This window comes from Cyprinodon tularosa, unplaced genomic scaffold, assembly GCF_016077235.1.
Source record: "Cyprinodon tularosa strain WSP-4 unplaced genomic scaffold, ASM1607723v1 ctg52, whole genome shotgun sequence".
In the NCBI taxonomy this organism is placed as follows: domain Eukaryota; kingdom Metazoa; phylum Chordata; class Actinopteri; order Cyprinodontiformes; family Cyprinodontidae; genus Cyprinodon; species Cyprinodon tularosa.
In genome coordinates this window covers 2,840,439-2,858,555 of record NW_024039252.1, presented here as the reverse complement: position 1 = coordinate 2,858,555, position 18,117 = coordinate 2,840,439, and the positions used below count along the sequence as shown (strand labels likewise).

The window sequence follows — 18,117 nt, the reverse complement described above, 5'->3', positions numbered from 1 at the left end:
GTTCTCTCCGGGTACTCCGGCTTCCTCCCACAGTCTGGAATCATGACTGTTAGGTTAATTGGCTTCTCTACAGTCCCCTTAGGTGTAAGTGTGTGTGAATGGTTGTTTGTCCTGTTTGTCTCTGTGTTGCTCTGCGATGGACTGGCAACCTGTCCATGTTGTACCCCGCCTCTCGCCCAATGAAAGCTGGAGATATGCACCAGCACCCCTCGCGACCCCACTCGGGATAAGCGTGTTAGAAAATGGATGGATAGATGGATGTTTTAACCATGTGAAGCCAAAGAAAATGTCGACATATGTGGAAGATTAACTGAACACCTGAAAGTCCGTAACAGGTGAAGGTCAGTTCAGTGATAAAAGTTATAAGAAAAAGACCTCAGTGAATTCCAAATTAAGATGGAACAACAACTGAAATGTAAAAAGTACAAAACTGTTAGCAACACAGAGGGATCTGAAAATGACTGAGAGTACCTGGGAAAGTGTCATCCTCAACAGCACCCTATCCTTCCAAGACCAAATCAATAACACAATCTGGTCTGCATATTTCCACCTCCACAATATCAACCAACTCCACCCAGATGGAGATGACCAGGGTGTTCATCTCCATCTGGGTGGAGTTGGTTGATATTGTGGAGGTGGAAATATGCAGACCAGATTGTGTCATTGATTTGTCTCAACTACTGTAATTCTCTTTTTTTTTGGTCAACCCTCAGAACCACTCCATAAACTTCAACTGGTTCATTATTCTACTGCCAGCATCATCACCAGAACTCCTTCCTCTAATCACATCACCATTGTCCTACGACAGCTTCACTGTCTTCCCATTAGTTTCAGAATTATGATTAAAATTCTTCTTTTTGCTTATCAGGTCATCCTCTACCCTACATATTTATCCACACTGTTCCACAATGCTGTTCCCTCTAATTCCATCAGATCCTCTTCCTCTCTCCATATCACTGTTCCCTCCCCCTTGACTGGACACCATGGGCTCCAGCACTTTTAACTGCTCTGCTTCCAAACTCTGGAACTCCCTCCCCATAGACCTCCGTAATATCAATTATTTAGTTGTCTCACCTAAAAAACGAACCTGTTCATTCATTCCATCTGTTACACTGCTGTATTTTTTCAGCCTTTCTTAAACCTTTGTATCTGTTTTTGTTTTTCTTTTATCCGTGTGCTATTATTGCATTCTGGCCTTTTGAGTTGTTCCCCTATTTCTCACTTTACACTTTACAGTGTCTTTCAGTTTCTTGAAAGGCGCTTTACTTAAAATGTATTATTATTACCACAGCACCCCGGCCAAATTTGTTTAGACTTTGGATACTTGCAGAGATGGAAAGTAACGAAGTACAAATACTTCGTTACTGTACTCAATAGATTTTTCTGATATTTTTACTTTACTACTTATTTTTATGGAGACTTTTTACTTCTACTCCTTACATTTTTACACAAATATCTGTACTTTCTACTCCTTACATTTAAAAAAATTGTCTCGTTACTTTAGTTTTGAATCATTTCAATGGAGTTACCGTTATTATTTTTCACGTCATCAATACCAAATTCAATCTAATTGGATGGGAATCTACGTTGCATTTGACCCACCACTACAAGATGAATCGACAGATTCGGCGGTATTCATTCATGGCAAACCATTGCAGCTTGGTGGCGGTGGCATTAGCATAGTAGTATGGACGACGAGATGATTGAAAATGAACACAACGGAGATCTAGTCCTATTGGCAGACATCCATTTAAAATATAGGCAACAGCATGAAAAAAGTGGTTTCTACTTTTACTTTTATACTTTAAGTAAATTTACAAGCCTGTACTTTGTTACTTTTACTTGAGTAAAGAAGTTTAATCAGTACTTCCACTTTAACCAGAGTATTTTTTAACACAAGTATCTGTACTTTTACTCAAGTACGGAAAGTGAGTACTTTTGCCATCTCTGGATACTTGAAACCTTTATTTATTTTTTTTCATGAAGGGTCAGATCTCTAGAATTGCACTGCCCAGAGTGACTCCATATTGGACTAGCTCTGGTAGCTTGATTATGATATTTTTTTCTGAAAAGACCATAACTTACTATGTTTATGGAATTAAGTTTTTTTTTTTCTGATAATTGTCATCTCTGGTGTTGGATGATGTGCGGATGAAAGAATTTCCGCAGTATATTTTTCTTTATTGGAAATTTCTTACTATGCATAAGCATAGCAACCAAGTTCCTTTTTTTTCACTCAAGAGCAGCTCATTCATATTTCAAAAGCTGAAACAACACTTCAAGCGTTTCTACTTCTAGTCCCAGCTGAGTTGAAAAGGAGGTGCAGAGGAGGACCATAGAGAAGAGTGAGGTGGAGGAGGTAGTAGCCAAGTCTTTTTCATCAATTATGATAGTCAATGTGAGATCTTTATGAAACAAGTTAGAAGAACTCCAGGCCCCAGCTAGGACAGAGCCAGAATATCAGGAATGCAGTATTATGCGTTTTACTGAAACATGGCAGCAGGATCATATCCCTGGCACCAGTGACTCTCTCTCAGGCTATCTAGACATGCGAGCAAAGATTCTATGAAGGTTGGAGCACTCAAAGGAAGTGCATTGCCAGTGCTTGTACACAACAGTGTCATCCAGGACATGGTACTCTGAAATTTTGTGGAGGCATCAACAAACATGTGGATCAAAGGCTACCTGACTAACATATCACAGTTAATGACACTGAATGGTCAAGTGTCTAATCAGGTAGTCATTACTACAGGACCACCACAAGGGACGGTACTCCCACCATTCCCTTATAATATGTTCACTGAGTCACCTGTCACCTGCAAAAATACTAGGAAGACTCTGCAGTCACTGGGTGCATTAAAGATTGACAAGAAGCTGAGTCTATGGAGTTAGTGAACCACTTTGTGGCATTGAGTGGAAACAATCATCTGATGCTGAATGTGAACAAAACAAGGGAGATCATTGTTAATTTCGGAAGAAACAAGAAAAAGCCAAATCCTATTACCATCATAGGAGAAGAAATAAAGGGGGTGAAGTAGTATAAATACCTTGGCTTTCACCTGGACAACAAACTCAATCAAAACGTAACTATGAAGTCATCTACAAAAAGGGACGGAGCAGACTGTGCTTCTTAAGAAAGGTTAGGTTCCTCAGTGTGGAGAGCGTGATGCCTTCTTCCATCATCTGCTGGAGTAACAGCATCAGAGCAAATTACTTTAAAACAGCCACAAAATAGGCTTAAATTGGATGCAACTACACTTTCACTCTGTCTGAAGACGTTTCCAAACCTATCCAGGAGTTTGTCAGTTCTGTTGTCCCAAGCAATCTGTAGTAGGCGCCCTGATGTTTTAAGCAACATGGTCCAGCCTTCTAAGGACATTCCTAGTCAGATGCAAATCAAAGACCCACAAGTTGTTGCCCTGAGTTGGTGTTTTTTTTTTTTTTTTTTTTTTGTGTATGTGTTAAGTGTTTGGCCATTCGAGTCATGATAAGTGTGCCTGTGCCATTTCTTTGGAAGGATTTCCAGAACGGAACTCTAGATACCTGGAACCTGAAATCACAATCTCTCCCCTCCTTTTGGCTTTTTCCATTTAAATAAGATGGTTTCCTTTACGGCTATTTCAAACCATTGACCTTTCCTTTACCAGACTGACACACCGTGTACAGTATACATCGTATCAGTATGGTTGGCCAGGCTAGGTTTGGATCGTAATAAAAGTGAGTATAAAAATTAATAATTCAACAAACATTAGTTCAATTTAAAAAACTCACACGAAGAGAAAAGACAATTAGAAGAAATGTATTGATACAATTACTTGGTCTTTAGCGCTCAGACCTCGGCAGGAAACTTACAGCTGAATTTTGATTGATATGCATAAACAAGAGTAAACAACAGGGCAGTTTCCCCCCCAGGCCTGAAACTGGTGGTGGAGTGGAGATAGATGAAGTAGGTCAGTCTGTAGACTGCTGGTTAGTGAGACGGTATGCTGAGTTTTATGGGGAGATCCAGTGTACTGTGTGAGCTGATACTAGGGCTTAACTCAGGGACCTGGAAGATGGAAGTCCAGTTGAATAACACAGGTTCAGAGAACCTGTCCATGATGAGCAAGCATGAAACGATAGTGGAGAGGAAAAACTCCCCGTTGGTAAGAAACCTCTGGCAGAACCAGGCTCAACATGGCGGTCTTCTGCCGGACTGATTGCGATGAAACAGGGAATGCAGTATGAGTCCTGGAGGAATGACACTCTGATTAAGCTTTTAGCTACGATGGTAGAGGAAGGGCACAGCGCAAAAAACGCCTGCTGATTGGCTTTCGTGGAAGTGTGGTTCAAACCTGATTGGCGGTGTCATAGGTGGATGTAGGCGAGCAATCAGTTTCTTCAGTTGAACTTCCGCCTAGGCTGCATTTCATATTTTCTCCGGTATTATATATCTGACAACTTTAGAATTTTGCTTGAAATGTAAAATATCCAATGGTGACCAAACAGGGGAAAAAAGGGAAGAGACCTGTCACTAAGCTTCCTCTAATTCTTATTTTGCACATAAATGTATGTATAAAAGTTGTGTAAACAAAAGTGCTCATATGTCTTGAAAGTTTTCTATAAAATCTTTTTTTACACAAAATCATATGACTTGTACTAACTTACTTTTCTGCATGCCTTTATATACCTTTCACATAAGACATAAATTATCTGTAGGTAAGAATCGTTTAACTAATAATAAGGATGAATTTCACATTTAATGTCATATTTTCTTTTCAGTTAGGTCCTCCTATTCCTAAATAATCACTTTATCTGTATTTGTAACAATAACATTCAAAGTCATCATTAAGAAGTGAACTGTTTTTTTGTTTTGTTTTTTACAATGAAGATGATAAGTAATACAATTATTGGGTACAAGGTGTTATTTCTGGTAGTAAGCCAATTCAGCAGTTATTTGTCATTAGATGATTCATTACACATATGGAAAACATGGAGTTGTGAGTCATTACTTGGTTTATACATATTACATTTATTTATTGTGCTCTTGTATGCATAACTATCTGCATTAATCTACAAAATTTGATCTGGACTAAGGTTAGTTTTTCCAGACTTTTTAAATATACGTTTTAAACAATCCTTTATTTGCTTTTTAGAATAAAATGGAGTCTGTCTTTAAAAACATTGTTTATAAAGATAAAGAGTAAAATAAGCAACCTATAGCCTATCCTGGGTGATTTTTAGCAGGTTGGCAGGTGTGTGGATTTAGCCCACCATCTAGTGGTTTATAGCTCACTATTTAAACTGATTGGTTGCATCCAAAATAAATACTTGTTGCATTCCCCCCCCCCCATCCTTTTTCCTTTTTAAACAAAATGTCATTATTATTCCTTTTTCCCTTGATCATTTGAAAATATCCACTGAACTCCCATATGATGAAGTTTTCAAACCCCAGCCCTCCACGTCGTAATCCACACATCAAGTGACTCATATCACCAGCAGCCGGTTAACGTGAAGATGGTCGGGATTATTTCCCCGCCTCAGATCTTGTCTCCACGCGTGTTTACGCTCATGTCTGCCACACGGCTCTGGCTCCCAGCCACCCAGGGGTATTTATAGTCATACAGCGGCGACCAGCAGCACTCCAGGAGAGATCTTCATCTGAGCGTCAAACTTGGACTGACTGAGTGACAGGAGGGACATGGATTTAGGATCCAGCTCATGAGCGCGCGCACGGCACCTCGAGGTAAACCCATCAAATATGAATAGCTCCATTTTTTTGGTTGGTTTTTCTGCCTGTTTGTCGCGGGTGTTAATTCAATCCTCCAAATTGCATTTTTGTAATTTATTTCCATACTTCTGAGTGTTGCCTTTTCTCCCTCCTCCTCTCACTTAACTCCACAGGAATAAAGAAACGGCAGCCTATTTAACAATACCTGTTAGTAGGCAAGTTAATGCATTTGCAAGGCGACGCGCGGCTGACGTGTACAAATTGGAGGAAGGGGGGGGCGCATGTTGTTTTAGTGTTCTTTAATTAAATGAAATAAGCCTGGGATCTAACATTTGAATTTAAAACAACAGATAAAAACTAAAACAACTCCACATATTTTTTATTTCAATATCAATGCACAATGTTCACATTTCTAATATATTTTGATTGTTTTTCTTGTTTGAATTGTCCATCAGATGAGGGATACTCCTTGCTTCTTGTACAGTTTATAGCCTGTTGATATAAGAAACCTTGACCTTTAATTACCCCTCATCTGGAGCTCCACAGCAGACTGATAAAACCACCTACAGCTAGTTCTTTTGTGCAGCCAACTGCTCAGCAGCATACAGGTGCCATCAGGCTGCCCTTCTAAATGTGTGTGCTGACCTTGCAGCCTCTGCCAGCTCTCACAGAGGCGTTGCTCCTGTGTTTGGAGCACAGAGCTCAGCTCAGGCTGTGTCCAGTTCATGTCTGAGGAGCCCATGCTGCTGATGATGAGTGAGTCACCAAGCGCTTTTTTGCTTCAGCTCCTCCACACTCAGTCATCTTCCTTTCAGCTTCCAACTCAATGGAAGTGGCCTTGTTTTGTCTGCCTCCTGACTGACTTGCTCCATGCAAACTTGCTGTTTTTCACCCTTTTGATACACCATCTGACCCCTTTGAATTTCTGTCTCAATAAGACACATGGCTCGCTGGCAGCAAAAAGAGAGAGGGGGAGAAAAAAGCTTCAAATTGTTAATTCTTAGCTATATTTACTTTGAAAACGACCAAACTTAAGTAAATGCCTCCTTGGGTGAGCCCCACCCTCCGTGACTGAAAATTACACAAATCTCGTTTATCTTATTGAAAAAAAAAACTGTTTCTCTGTATCATTTAACATTTCACCCAGACTCTTTTAAATTAAAATAAATTACCCCTAGTAATTTAGTATTGAATTAGGCACAAAATGCAGCCTTTTTAACCAGCTATATATTTTATTACAACTTCCCTCATGGACAACGCAGTCCATTTACATTGAAGTGACTAGAAATGACCAAAGTAGTGGTCATTGATATGAACTTTGGTAAATGACTAGGTTTATTTAATGAATTTACAAAAATGCTGATGGTTTTTATAAATGTTAAATCAGTCTGGGTGAAATAATATGGGTTCATAAGAAAAATGTAAGTTGTGAACCCTATATTCACACATCACAGCAGCAATAACATCTTTTAAACTGTCCAAACATGATTGATTGCATGTTGTGAACTCAATACTTTTATATTCATATTTTACTGGCAAGTTGATTCTAGTTTGGTTTACCCTTACTTTTCATTGCTAGGTAAACAAACATAGTAAATATGTAAAAATGCATTTAAATGTAGAGCAAAAAATATCAAAAGTTGATTAATTTCTGTCAATTTTTTAAGTTACAAAGAGTGCTATATTCCAAATATTTATTTATATGCATTTTGACAAAACCCCCTATAACTAATACATTGTTTTAAATAGGCTCTGCTTCTCAGTCTTCTGAAGGCAGTGGTTGTCTCTGATGCTTCAGTATGATTTTTTTTTTTTACACTTTTTCATTACACAAAACCTTCTGTCAATATCCTTGGATACATCACTTAGTAAAAAAAAAAGGTAGCTTCCTTGGCAATAGCCTTTAATCATAAAAACCTCAGGGATTACCAGTAAATGGTACTTTTTTTTTTTTTTTTTAGTAAAACATGCTGAATCTAAATCACCTTCTCTTTACTATACAAAAGAATATTAAATCATAGAAAACAATACTTTTAGAAATTTATACATTTGCATTTATAAAATAAAGTTATAAGACAATGGTTTCGTAACCGCTTAAACAACAATTGATAAAAGTACAGTGAAAAATTGATCAGCAATAGAAAGCATAGCCAGATCCAGGAAGGGGTTGCTTTTAAATGCTTTGTATTCTAAATGCAATTATTTGTTCTTGTTGTTGGACAAAGGCAACGAAATAACATAACAAATTTGGTTGACAAATCAGTTGTTGGCATCCGTGATTTCTCCTTTAATGCAGACTCTAACTAGGACTAGCGTCACTTTAATTTGCCCATATTTTAGTCAAAAGTAATCTAGGTTTGGTTGTTGTACATACTTTAATATTAAAGATACATGTTTTTGGCTTTTAGAAATTATTTACAGGTTTTATTCATAAAGGTTATTCTTGATAGCCGGCCTCATAATCTAATGGTAAACACTGCCAAAGTGTAATGTATCTGTGTAATTCCTACCACAATTCTTAAAATAATCACCACCCTCAGTTCCCTTATGTTTAAATAGTTAGCCTTTGAATTAAGAAAAAGGGGACCTAGCTAAAGACTCTAACGATTAGTTTTTTTTATGTTTCAACCAACAACATGCACTTTGAGGTACTTTCCTTTAGCTTTCCTTAAACTGCTCCCATTTGGATTCTGAGGCACTAATTTCCTCCTCTCCTAGAAGAATCAGACATCAAATGCAACATCAAAAGACATTTTAAGGCCACTAAAGATTCAAATAAAGCAATGCATAAAAAAGTCACTCATAAGTAAGGGTGTGCAAAATAATCGTCAAATCGATGCATCGTGATTCTAATTTTTGTGATCTACTGAATCGATTCTTGAAGGCAAGAATCGATTATTAAAAAAAAAAAATGAACAAATAAAATACATTAATGGTTGGCGCACATCAATCAAACCAAGTGGAATACAACTTCCAGTCCAGCAGATGTCGCTGCGGATGTGTTGACGCCTGCTGCTTTGTGTCATAAGCATGTCCGGACTGATTATCCTCATTTTGTTATTTTAAGTTTGATGAATCCTAAGATCTTTTTGTTGGTGTGTCCATGCCAGTAATAGTAATATTTCTGTCCAGTATTTGTTTTCATGGCAACACCTCCAAAAGTAATTTCAATAAATACAGCTATGTATGAATTCAGTTGCTTTCAGTTATGTATCAATTGAAGACACTATCCAGATCACACCCAGCCAGTCAGCCACTGGTAATGGCTGTATCTTTTTCTTACAGTGTTCAGTGAAAATATCCCAATGCATCGCAATATTTCAAGTATCGTGATGCATCGTGATAGAATCGCATCGTGGCATGTGAATCGTGATTCGAATCGAATCGTGACTTCTTTGCCAATACCCACCCCTACTCATAAGTCATTATTCTGACTCTCATTTCCTGTGTAAAGAGTCAATAATGTATCAGTGCTATAGACATGTCAACAGGAAAATGATTATATGGCTAAATGAAGAACTTGGCATATGAACAACAAGGGTACATAGTGATAATGTCTACACATCCAAGTGACATTATGTAATTAGAGGTAAACATGGTGCAGCACAAGCTACTCATTTATCAATCATTCGCTGTTATTTAGGTATAGTTCAAAGTATTTTCTCTTAAAAAATAAACATAAGAATCTCTAAACTAATAAAAGAAACATTTTTATTAAATAATGGTCAAATATTCCTTTTGATTAATTCATTAAAAATAAGGCTAATTCGTCAGCCTGGGCTGCTGATCGAAAATATAGAAGTTGTGAACCCTTGAGCACCAACTCAACCTAAGCTGAAATGTTGAAGCATTTCAGTCCAAAGGAGTGTCTCTGCTGTGGCTTGTCAATGCTTCCTTAATTGATGCCGCAATTTCTCATAACTTTCTCCTTTTCTTTTCTGCTTTATCCAGATTTTTAGAATTATGGTGAACTTGGGAAACTCCTGACCCCTGCAGATATGCACACCAGTTCAGATCAGTCCATCTCCCGTTCCCTCACACCAAACCTCCGCTCTTCATCACGCTGTGGAAACACTCATGTCCAGTCCTCATTGTCCCTGCCAGAGCCTGAGGACTGGAGGAGACCCACCCCTGCTGCCCGTCCAGGCTTGGCTCAAGGAGCTCGTTCCTGCTCTCTACAGGTCCCTCACACTGACCCTGAAAACCTGGGCCTTCCGCCTCGTGCTGCCAGTTTTGACGTGCCCTACAATCGCGAGGACGGCTCGTCAGATCAAGGCTCAGGTTCCCTCAGCCCCCATGCTGCACTGCGGCGACGCGGGGGTCTTGTGGAGCAGAAAGACATCATCATGGCCCACCAGGCTCACAAAATACAGAGCACGCCACAAGCCCGCAGGAAGGAGTGGGAGTGAGTATAAAAGAGCTTCCAATTCAAAGGATTCTTTTTAAACTGCACATGTAAAGATGATAGGTCTGCAAGGAGTAGGATGAATGCTCCAATGTAGAAAAAAAAATCATACAAGCCCAATGCACCGCTTTACTTATTAACCTTTAGCTTACATCTGTAAGGAGACAGAATTTGTCAAAAGTATAACCTCAAACTTTTATTGAAAAGCTTCTTTTTCCCATGTTTCTAAAACGTCCTAAATACAAGCTGGCGTGAATAATGACAGGGCTGCTCAGCTGGAAATACAATGTAAGCCAGTACTGACAGTAATAATTACATCTGCAACTCCTGCTGCGATGTGTCTGTCTGTCATCAAAATAGCAGAAGATGTAACACTCTGCAGCCTCAGCAGATACCTAATACACCAGGACATTTCCATGTTTACTAAAACTGTAGCAATTAATGGGTTATTATATGACTAAATTACTCCTACAGAGATTTAAATGTGTTTTTATCCAATAGCTTAGAGTTTACGAGCATCTTTTTTTTCTGTTTCACTACCAAATAGCAATAAGAGAGAGGAGCATATCAAATGACACAGAAAAGCTGACTAAAAACAAGTGGAAATAAATAAAAATTAAAAATGAACGATACAGTTGCTTCTTTTGGCTGAGCCAATTTTATTCTCCTAATGGGGAAACGTATCACGTAGCAATGAATTTAGAATTTTTTTAATATGATCATTAATGACCGACACCGAAAATACATTATTTATTAACCAGGCTGCTGTCAGCCTGGTTGCTTTTGTTGACTCTACAGCAGTGGTTTTAAATGTTTTCCAGGCCAAGGACCCCCAAACTGATGGCGAGATGGAGCGGGGACCCCTTAATTTTATGTATATATTGTATGAAATTGTGTTATATCAAACCTGTCCTATAATCACTCTATTACATATGGAGTAAAGAAAGTAATTTCACCCTGGGATTATTATAGTATTCCTGATTCTGATTCCTATGATGGCACAGGTGTTGTGAATGAAACGGTGCTCAGATTGAAAGAGCTCCTGTGTGTCACTGAATGTGTGCATTGATGACTGAAAGACATCTTCTGCCTCCATTTATCTGTTTACTACAGTGTGTTGAATTCATGTTAATGTGTATTTAAAGACATTTCAATTAGTAAAAAAATTGCAGTAGGGAACATAACAAAAACATCTAGGCAACCAAAACTTTTGTGACCCCCAAACAGTACCTCCCTGGACCCCCTAGGGGTCGCAGACCCCCTGTTGAAGACCCCCGATCTACTGTGTGTAAATAAAGAGCAACGATTTGTTTAACATTGCTGATATTATTTGACTGTTGCTGAAGAAGTCAGAACATCTAAAAACCCACTCCGTCATACTGGTATTTCACCTCTTTCAATGAAATCAAGGCAAAGTGTTGAGAATGTTGGAATTTGGAGGAAAAAATTTCAATGTAACCTAACAATGAACATCAGTAATACAATAGAACTTTTTTGGTAGAAAGTTATTTGCTGTTTTCGTTTCTTTCTTCTTTTTTTTTTTCAAGAGCAGTTTTAAATGGATTTTTATTTTTGTGTAGGATTCTGTTTTTGTTTTATGAACTGAGTCATGAGCTAACGATGTCATATTTTCATTAAGATCTCACCAGCACAGCTAAGCTCTTATTGTATAACTTCCCATACTTGCACAACACATCTATTATTTTTATAGATATGCTCAAAAAAGTGATGCATTTTCACAAAATATAAGGCTTTTAAATTTAGACCACAATAAACATGCATAGAATCTTTTTAAAAAAGAAATTAGCTGAAAAACTGCAAGAAATAAACTATTAAAATTTTTTAAGACAAATTTTGATTTGTTCCAGCTTTTTAGTTTAGACCTTTATTAGCACTATCCTGATATTGGAGGGGTAAATATTTACAATTAATTTAAAATTATTTTATCGGGGTTCTAAGTTATAGACCACAAAGGCAGTGTTTTGTTTTGAACAGTTAAAAATAAAATTATGCATTTTTGCATCTTACATTCTGAAAAGTGTGGTGTGCATTTGTATTCAGCTCCCCTTAGTCAGTTCCTGCTTACAAGCAAGTCTTTTGAGCTATATGTCTGCCAGATTTGCACATCTTCAGAATTAGTTTATTTTTGCCCATTTTCCTTTGAAAAATAGCTCGGTGATATTAGGCGAAGAACATCTTTAAAGACTTATTGGAATTTTGCAACATATTTTGCCACTTCAATTTTGGTCCGTTTGACTGGTCGCTTTTGACACATGCTTTTCCTTTGATCCAAACTCATGCTTTTGCAGTTCTGGCTCTATAGTTGATCAGAAATTAAAAAATTCTGTTTACATGGAGACTAAATAAAATGATCCAATCGTGACATGTGTTTTTTTTTTTTTCTGATTAGACCGAGTTGGCTTAGAGTCTTCAGTTTGACATGTTTACATTAAACATTTTTGGTTTAATCAGCCCTTTAAACTGATTATTTGTGTGAACATAGCTGTTGTCTGCTGAAGCATATCCTTACATTTTGGTCTCATTTGGACAGAGCATCCTATTTGTTTACATAAAGATGAGGAATTGTTCATGTAAACAAATAACATATGTCTGTTTATAAGTAAAATCTGCAAACGGAATTAATTTTAAATAGTTTTTTAATTCTGAACAATATTTATTATTCATATTATTGTGTGGAACTTTATGTTTATGTTCTGTTGTTCCACAAATGTGTTAAAGGAATTTGGTTAGATCCTATAGTCTTCAACTTAATGACTTTGCTATGAACCTAGAAAATGTCAGTTTTCTCCAGTTAATAACACTACATTGCTTTAAAGTCGATCCCGGAATCAAGCATTGCTTCTTTTAAGTTCCTTATATGTTGTCTGCTGGCACCATGATAAAATTAAAAAGACACTGTCTCCTGTTCTTTAAATAAAACAGGACACCCACTCACACTCAATTGGTATGTCACAGAGAACTGACTCAAATTTCTCTAAGAAATAACCAGCATACATGGCAGTGAAATTCAGATTGTTCATATTAGTTCTTTTTAATGTAAAATAAATGATCAGCAATGCGTTATTCACATTCCAGCATGAACGGGCAAGATTACATTGTATTTGAAATGGTCAGCACATCATAGTTTGTATTGAGGTTTGTACACAACTAATTTGCTGCAGTTATTAATCTATTTATATTATCACATTCTTCATCAGATTCTTTTTTTCTCTGTAGTTTATCTAACCATTTTTTTTATTGTGTTTTGAATCTTTTCATGCTTACCTGTGAACCTTTGACCACCATATCTGGATCAGTTTGATTGCCTACCTCTAACCACTTGAATTTGAAGAGGCGCTGTATCAGTGTAACCTCCAGTCAACTAACATAACAACCCCTTGTGGTTTCTATTTACTCTTCACCACCTCCTCTCTATTTCCACTTTATTGCTGCACACTCTTGTTAGGACTGCATCCTCTACAGAAATGGCTACAAAGAATGCATCCAAAAACACCACTATATACATGATTCATATATTTTTTAGTTGTCTATAAATGTATTGTGGTTATTTGTCCATTAGGGGATGCTAGGGAATCAAAGTAGAGCTGATGTGTGATGAAGTAAGCAGTAGGTCTTTTGAATGCTGCTCCCCTCAGAATGTTAAAGGCTATTAACACTATTTAATGAGTAATATGACATGTTTGTAAAATCCACTTTTGAGTGCAAGGTTTTTTTCTTTCTTTCACAGGCTTTTTAATTGTGATTTCGGCACATTTAATCAACACTCTGACCCAAATTCGGGTGTTACTAAACAAATTCGGACTCCGATTCAAAAATGTGTAACTGGTTATATAAATATGGAACATAAATGAACAAGGCTTTGCGCCAATCTGCGGCGATATAAGAAGCCATTATTAGACGAATCAAACTGACATAACTCAGAAGAGAGAGTGTCTGTTGCTAGGTAACAGAGAGAAAAATAAAATACTAAAACCACTCCAGTCAATGTTGGGTGAAAGCCTGTCTGCAATTATATAAATGCCCTTCAGAGCTCTGGCACCAAGTGCCATTAACGTTTCAGCTCTCGATACATGTCACCTGCAGCCAGACTTTCTCAGTCTTTCTCTCTGCATGATGTTTAAGTTGGAACTCCTTGGAGTTTGTTTGATGAAAATGTAAGATTGTAAGTCTAAATCAGATGTAGCAGCTGGCTTAATCTTTCTCAAAGTTTGGTAAGGCCTAGGCAAATATTAAAGCTTTTCTGCTCTTCTAATGATGCTATTTTTGTACTTCTCTGAGTAGGCTGCAAACAAAAGCCAAACAGCCTTAAATCAGGCTGCACCTGGTCATCTGCATACTGTTGTTCGGAGCATCAATGTGGTGATGGTGCTGTGCAAAAGTCTGTCAGCTTCTCCTCGCAAGATGTCAAGTGACCCTGATTGGGTGGTGTGCTCATGTTTGTGTGTTGGGGAAAACAGCTTTCTGTAGGATGAGGTTGCTCTATTGTGCAACAGGGCTTTTGTTGGCAGAAATGAAAAGAAAAAAGCAGGAATTCAAGAGAGTTATGTAGCTATGGAAACAACAGCAAAGGAGAGCACTGGAGACACAAGCGCAGGGAGAAATATGTGCTGCTGGCAGAGATGGACAAATATTTTTTATCAGGCAACATAATTGGAGATGTTTTTTTTCCCTTTGTATTGAGCTTTCAAAAAGTATTCACTATTCCTAAACATTTTAACATTTTATTTACTTACTTTTTCTTTATAGACTAGCACAGGTTAGAGTGTAATTCTCAAGTGAAATTAAAAAGGTAGAAAGATTTTTTTTTTTCATGCAATTCTCTTCAGAAATTTGACAGTGGGGTTGTGTGTGCATCAAGTTTTTAAGTATTTTCATATTTTTTAAATTAAAGTCTGGATGTTGACTAGGTTACCCTTACAAATGAACTTGTGGCAATTTAAATCTCTCATCATCTACTGTTAAATCTGTATGTTCACTGCTATTTTTCTCCTCAAAGGTGAAGCTCTTCCCCCTTTCTAAAAAAGCTGAGTACAAATTCATTTCACACTTTTCAGATTAATATTTCTAAAGCAATTTAGACCTATATTTGATTTCCATTCGCTTCAATTGGCATACTTTGCTTTGGTCTTTCACAGAAAACATCTCAGTGAAATCCATTGAAGTTTGTGGGTTTTAAAGTGACAAAATATGAAAAACAGTGAATACTTTTGTAAGACTCTGTGCAGTCGACCATAAAACAGAAATGGAAGTCTATTTCTATTAAATCAAGATAAGATTTGTGTATTTAGGTCTTGCTTTGCTTGAAGTTTTACTCCGGGTTGGTTGCTGCTCACTATAGAGAAGGCAAATATGTATTTTCAGAAATGTATTTTTAAATCCCCTTTAATATTTTCTGCTTTCTCTTTTAGATCTCTTTTTTTTATGTCAAGTGAGATTTTGTCATTTTTACTTTCCCCTTGTTTTTTTTTTGTTTTTTTCTGCCTGTCTGCGCAGAAGGATCCATCAGTTAGCTCATACCCTAAAACACTGAGATGAGAATTCAAGGTGACTAATGCTGCTACAGTTGACTTTGATCATGAAAAAAAAAAAAAAAAAAACACAGCAGCATCAGTTGAATAATCTGTCTGTGGGGGCAGAAGTGGTCATCTTCATGAAAACGTTGGGGTGGGGGGGGGGGAGGCAGCAGATGGAGTGAGAGAGCCCAGTCCTCTAATGAGGTCTCACTTGTGGCAAGGGGTGTAAAAAGACCCTGCTTTCTTCTGCTTTCCTTTAAAAAGGGAGCAGCCCTTAGATCTATTTCGTGTTCTATTTTTTTCCCCCTGACTTCCAAAAACACAAATCCAATATTAGCACAATGGCCCAGTTTTTACATTTTGCAACAGCCTAATGCTGTTAATAAAAATATGACAACACTGTACGTCTGTCTGGCGGAGAAACAACAATTCAATAGATGTTAAACAATTTATCTGTCCAGATCCCTGATTTATCACCTTATTATTTGTCTTTATTTTTTATTTTTATTTCACACATATTTTCTATTTCCCACAGCACCCACGATCATCTTTACATAATTATCTTTTGAACCCACACAGCATGCTGTATATAGTCACTTTTTGTTGTTTTGGAGGATGTGTTTTTGTTCATCCTCAACAAACTCTAATTGCTATGGTAACTAGTTGCACGTCCCTCCTCTCCAGCAGCTTCCATTCAGATGAAATTGGAAATGTCCATGAAGTATAGCGCTGTGGGAGGGGACAGGCGCTTATTTGTGCGATCCCGGTGGCTGCTTTTTTTCTCTTTCCACTAGGTGATAAGTCCAAGCGCGAAATACTTTTTTTTTTTTTGGGGATGGATGGATGGATGAGGCAAACCGGCTTGATTTCCACAAGTTGACCCCAGCGGGAAGATGCGTAAAGTTTTGAAAAGCGAGGCGAATTTCTCCGTCTGATGCGCTGATCGTAGTTTTTGATTCCCGCTGTTTGCTTAACCACTACCAGCTTGGATGTTGGTAAAGATTTACAACTTCAGTGGATTTTCTATAAACTGCTTGTATTAAAAGTTGCTCAGAGCTGATTATTGCGCGCTCTCAAAGTTGATTTTCTCTACAACCCACATTTTAACAATCTTGATTTGATGCATGGGAGCTTTTTTTTTATGAGAATTAAAGCAACTAAGTGATATACTAGTTTTTTTCCCCGTGTGGAGATGGAGTGAGAGGATCTTGCAACTTGTAAAGGAATCTAGCAGCTCGAAAAGCTGAGAGCGGACTGCAGGTGGATGATTTTTTGCACTATTCGAACTCCTCCTCGTAAGTAAGACTAAATCTGTTGACTCCTTATGTGTGGCTATTGTTGTTGTTTTTGTTTTTGCTTTTTTAGAATGGCTCGGTTCGGAGACGAGTCCGTTCCCGCCACGGTGGACTCCGGGGATGGGGACTTGGAACAAGGTGGCGACGGACAGGACACCGCGTCCGGCGGGCTGACGGCTTCAATGAAGCAAGCCAAGGCGCAGCGGGCCCGGACCATGGCCCTCTACAACCCCGTCCCTCACCGGCAAAACTGCCTAACCGTCAACAGGTCGCTCTTTATTTTCGCAGAGGACAACATCATTAGGAAATATGCAAAGCGGATAATAGAGTGGCCATATCCTTACCTTAAAAGCATGGTTTAAGTAAAAAAAAAAAAAAAAAATGCTATTGCTTTTATTTATTTTGGGGGGAATGGAAGATGTTGCCGCGGGTTGTAGGTTCAGCACAATGGACAGCTCCCTCTTTCTCGCTCTCTATCTCTCGCTCTCTTTCTGACTTTTCTTCTCAATGAGAATTAGCTTATCAAATCTAGTGATGATTTAACTTTCTGTGTACTTCCCTCTCTAATATTTGCTGTGCGATTTATTCGTTGCTGGTTTTGACAGGAAACGGAGTGTAAGCATGTGATGATCATTAGAGTCAGCTCTGCTCAGTGAGGGGGTGGCATGTAGGCACATCTCTGCTGCCTTAGTGCTCATTGGAATATGAACCTGGCCATGAGTAGGAGTTAGTTCAAATTCAGCAGGCAGTGCTTTTCTGATTCTCTGCTGTACTGCTGGTAAACAGTTTTCCTTTCTTTTAAAAGCTTTTCATGGAATTTGTTTTGCCAGTGCATGATTCTGCAACAACACAGGTGACAGAAGAAGCTTGTTTACTTTCTTTTTATTGTCATGCACATCTTAAGGCTCAGTTCCTTGCATCATCAGCTCAGAAGGACCATTCAGTTGCCATATCTGCCCACCTCTCCTCCTGCCTCACACCCCCTCTAGTATAGCATGCCAGTCTCCTACAGTTACCTAACCACATGCTCTCTGTGGGCGTGTGGGAGTCGGGCGAGTGGTCAGCACTAGCTGGCCACTGATGTGTGTATCAGTGGAGGCAGAGGTATGGTGCATGTGTGGGAGAAAGATGGCCAGTATAGTAATTTTGTGGCTGTGAAAACAGCACGTGTCA

General features: G+C 38.2%; 1 protein-coding gene across 2 annotated transcripts in view; it reads left to right on the top strand.

Moving 5' to 3' along the window:
- The first annotated feature begins 5,486 nt into the window (after window positions 1-5,486).
- LOC119795705 (voltage-dependent R-type calcium channel subunit alpha-1E-like) overlaps window positions 5,487-18,117 on the top strand; it is a 94,554-nt gene continuing 81,923 nt past the window's right edge. Inside the window, exons 1-3 of one of the 2 annotated variants that reach the window (XM_038303845.1) lie at window positions 5,487-5,725; window positions 9,662-10,115; window positions 17,015-17,278. In XM_038303845.1, the coding sequence (XP_038159773.1) occupies window positions 9,709-10,115; window positions 17,015-17,278 (671 nt within the window). In that variant the 5' untranslated portion in view covers window positions 5,487-5,725; window positions 9,662-9,708. Of the gene's footprint in view, window positions 5,726-9,661; window positions 10,116-16,472; window positions 16,910-17,014; window positions 17,279-18,117 lie in introns of those variants that run through there. The other variant, XM_038303846.1, reaches the window with a different exon arrangement.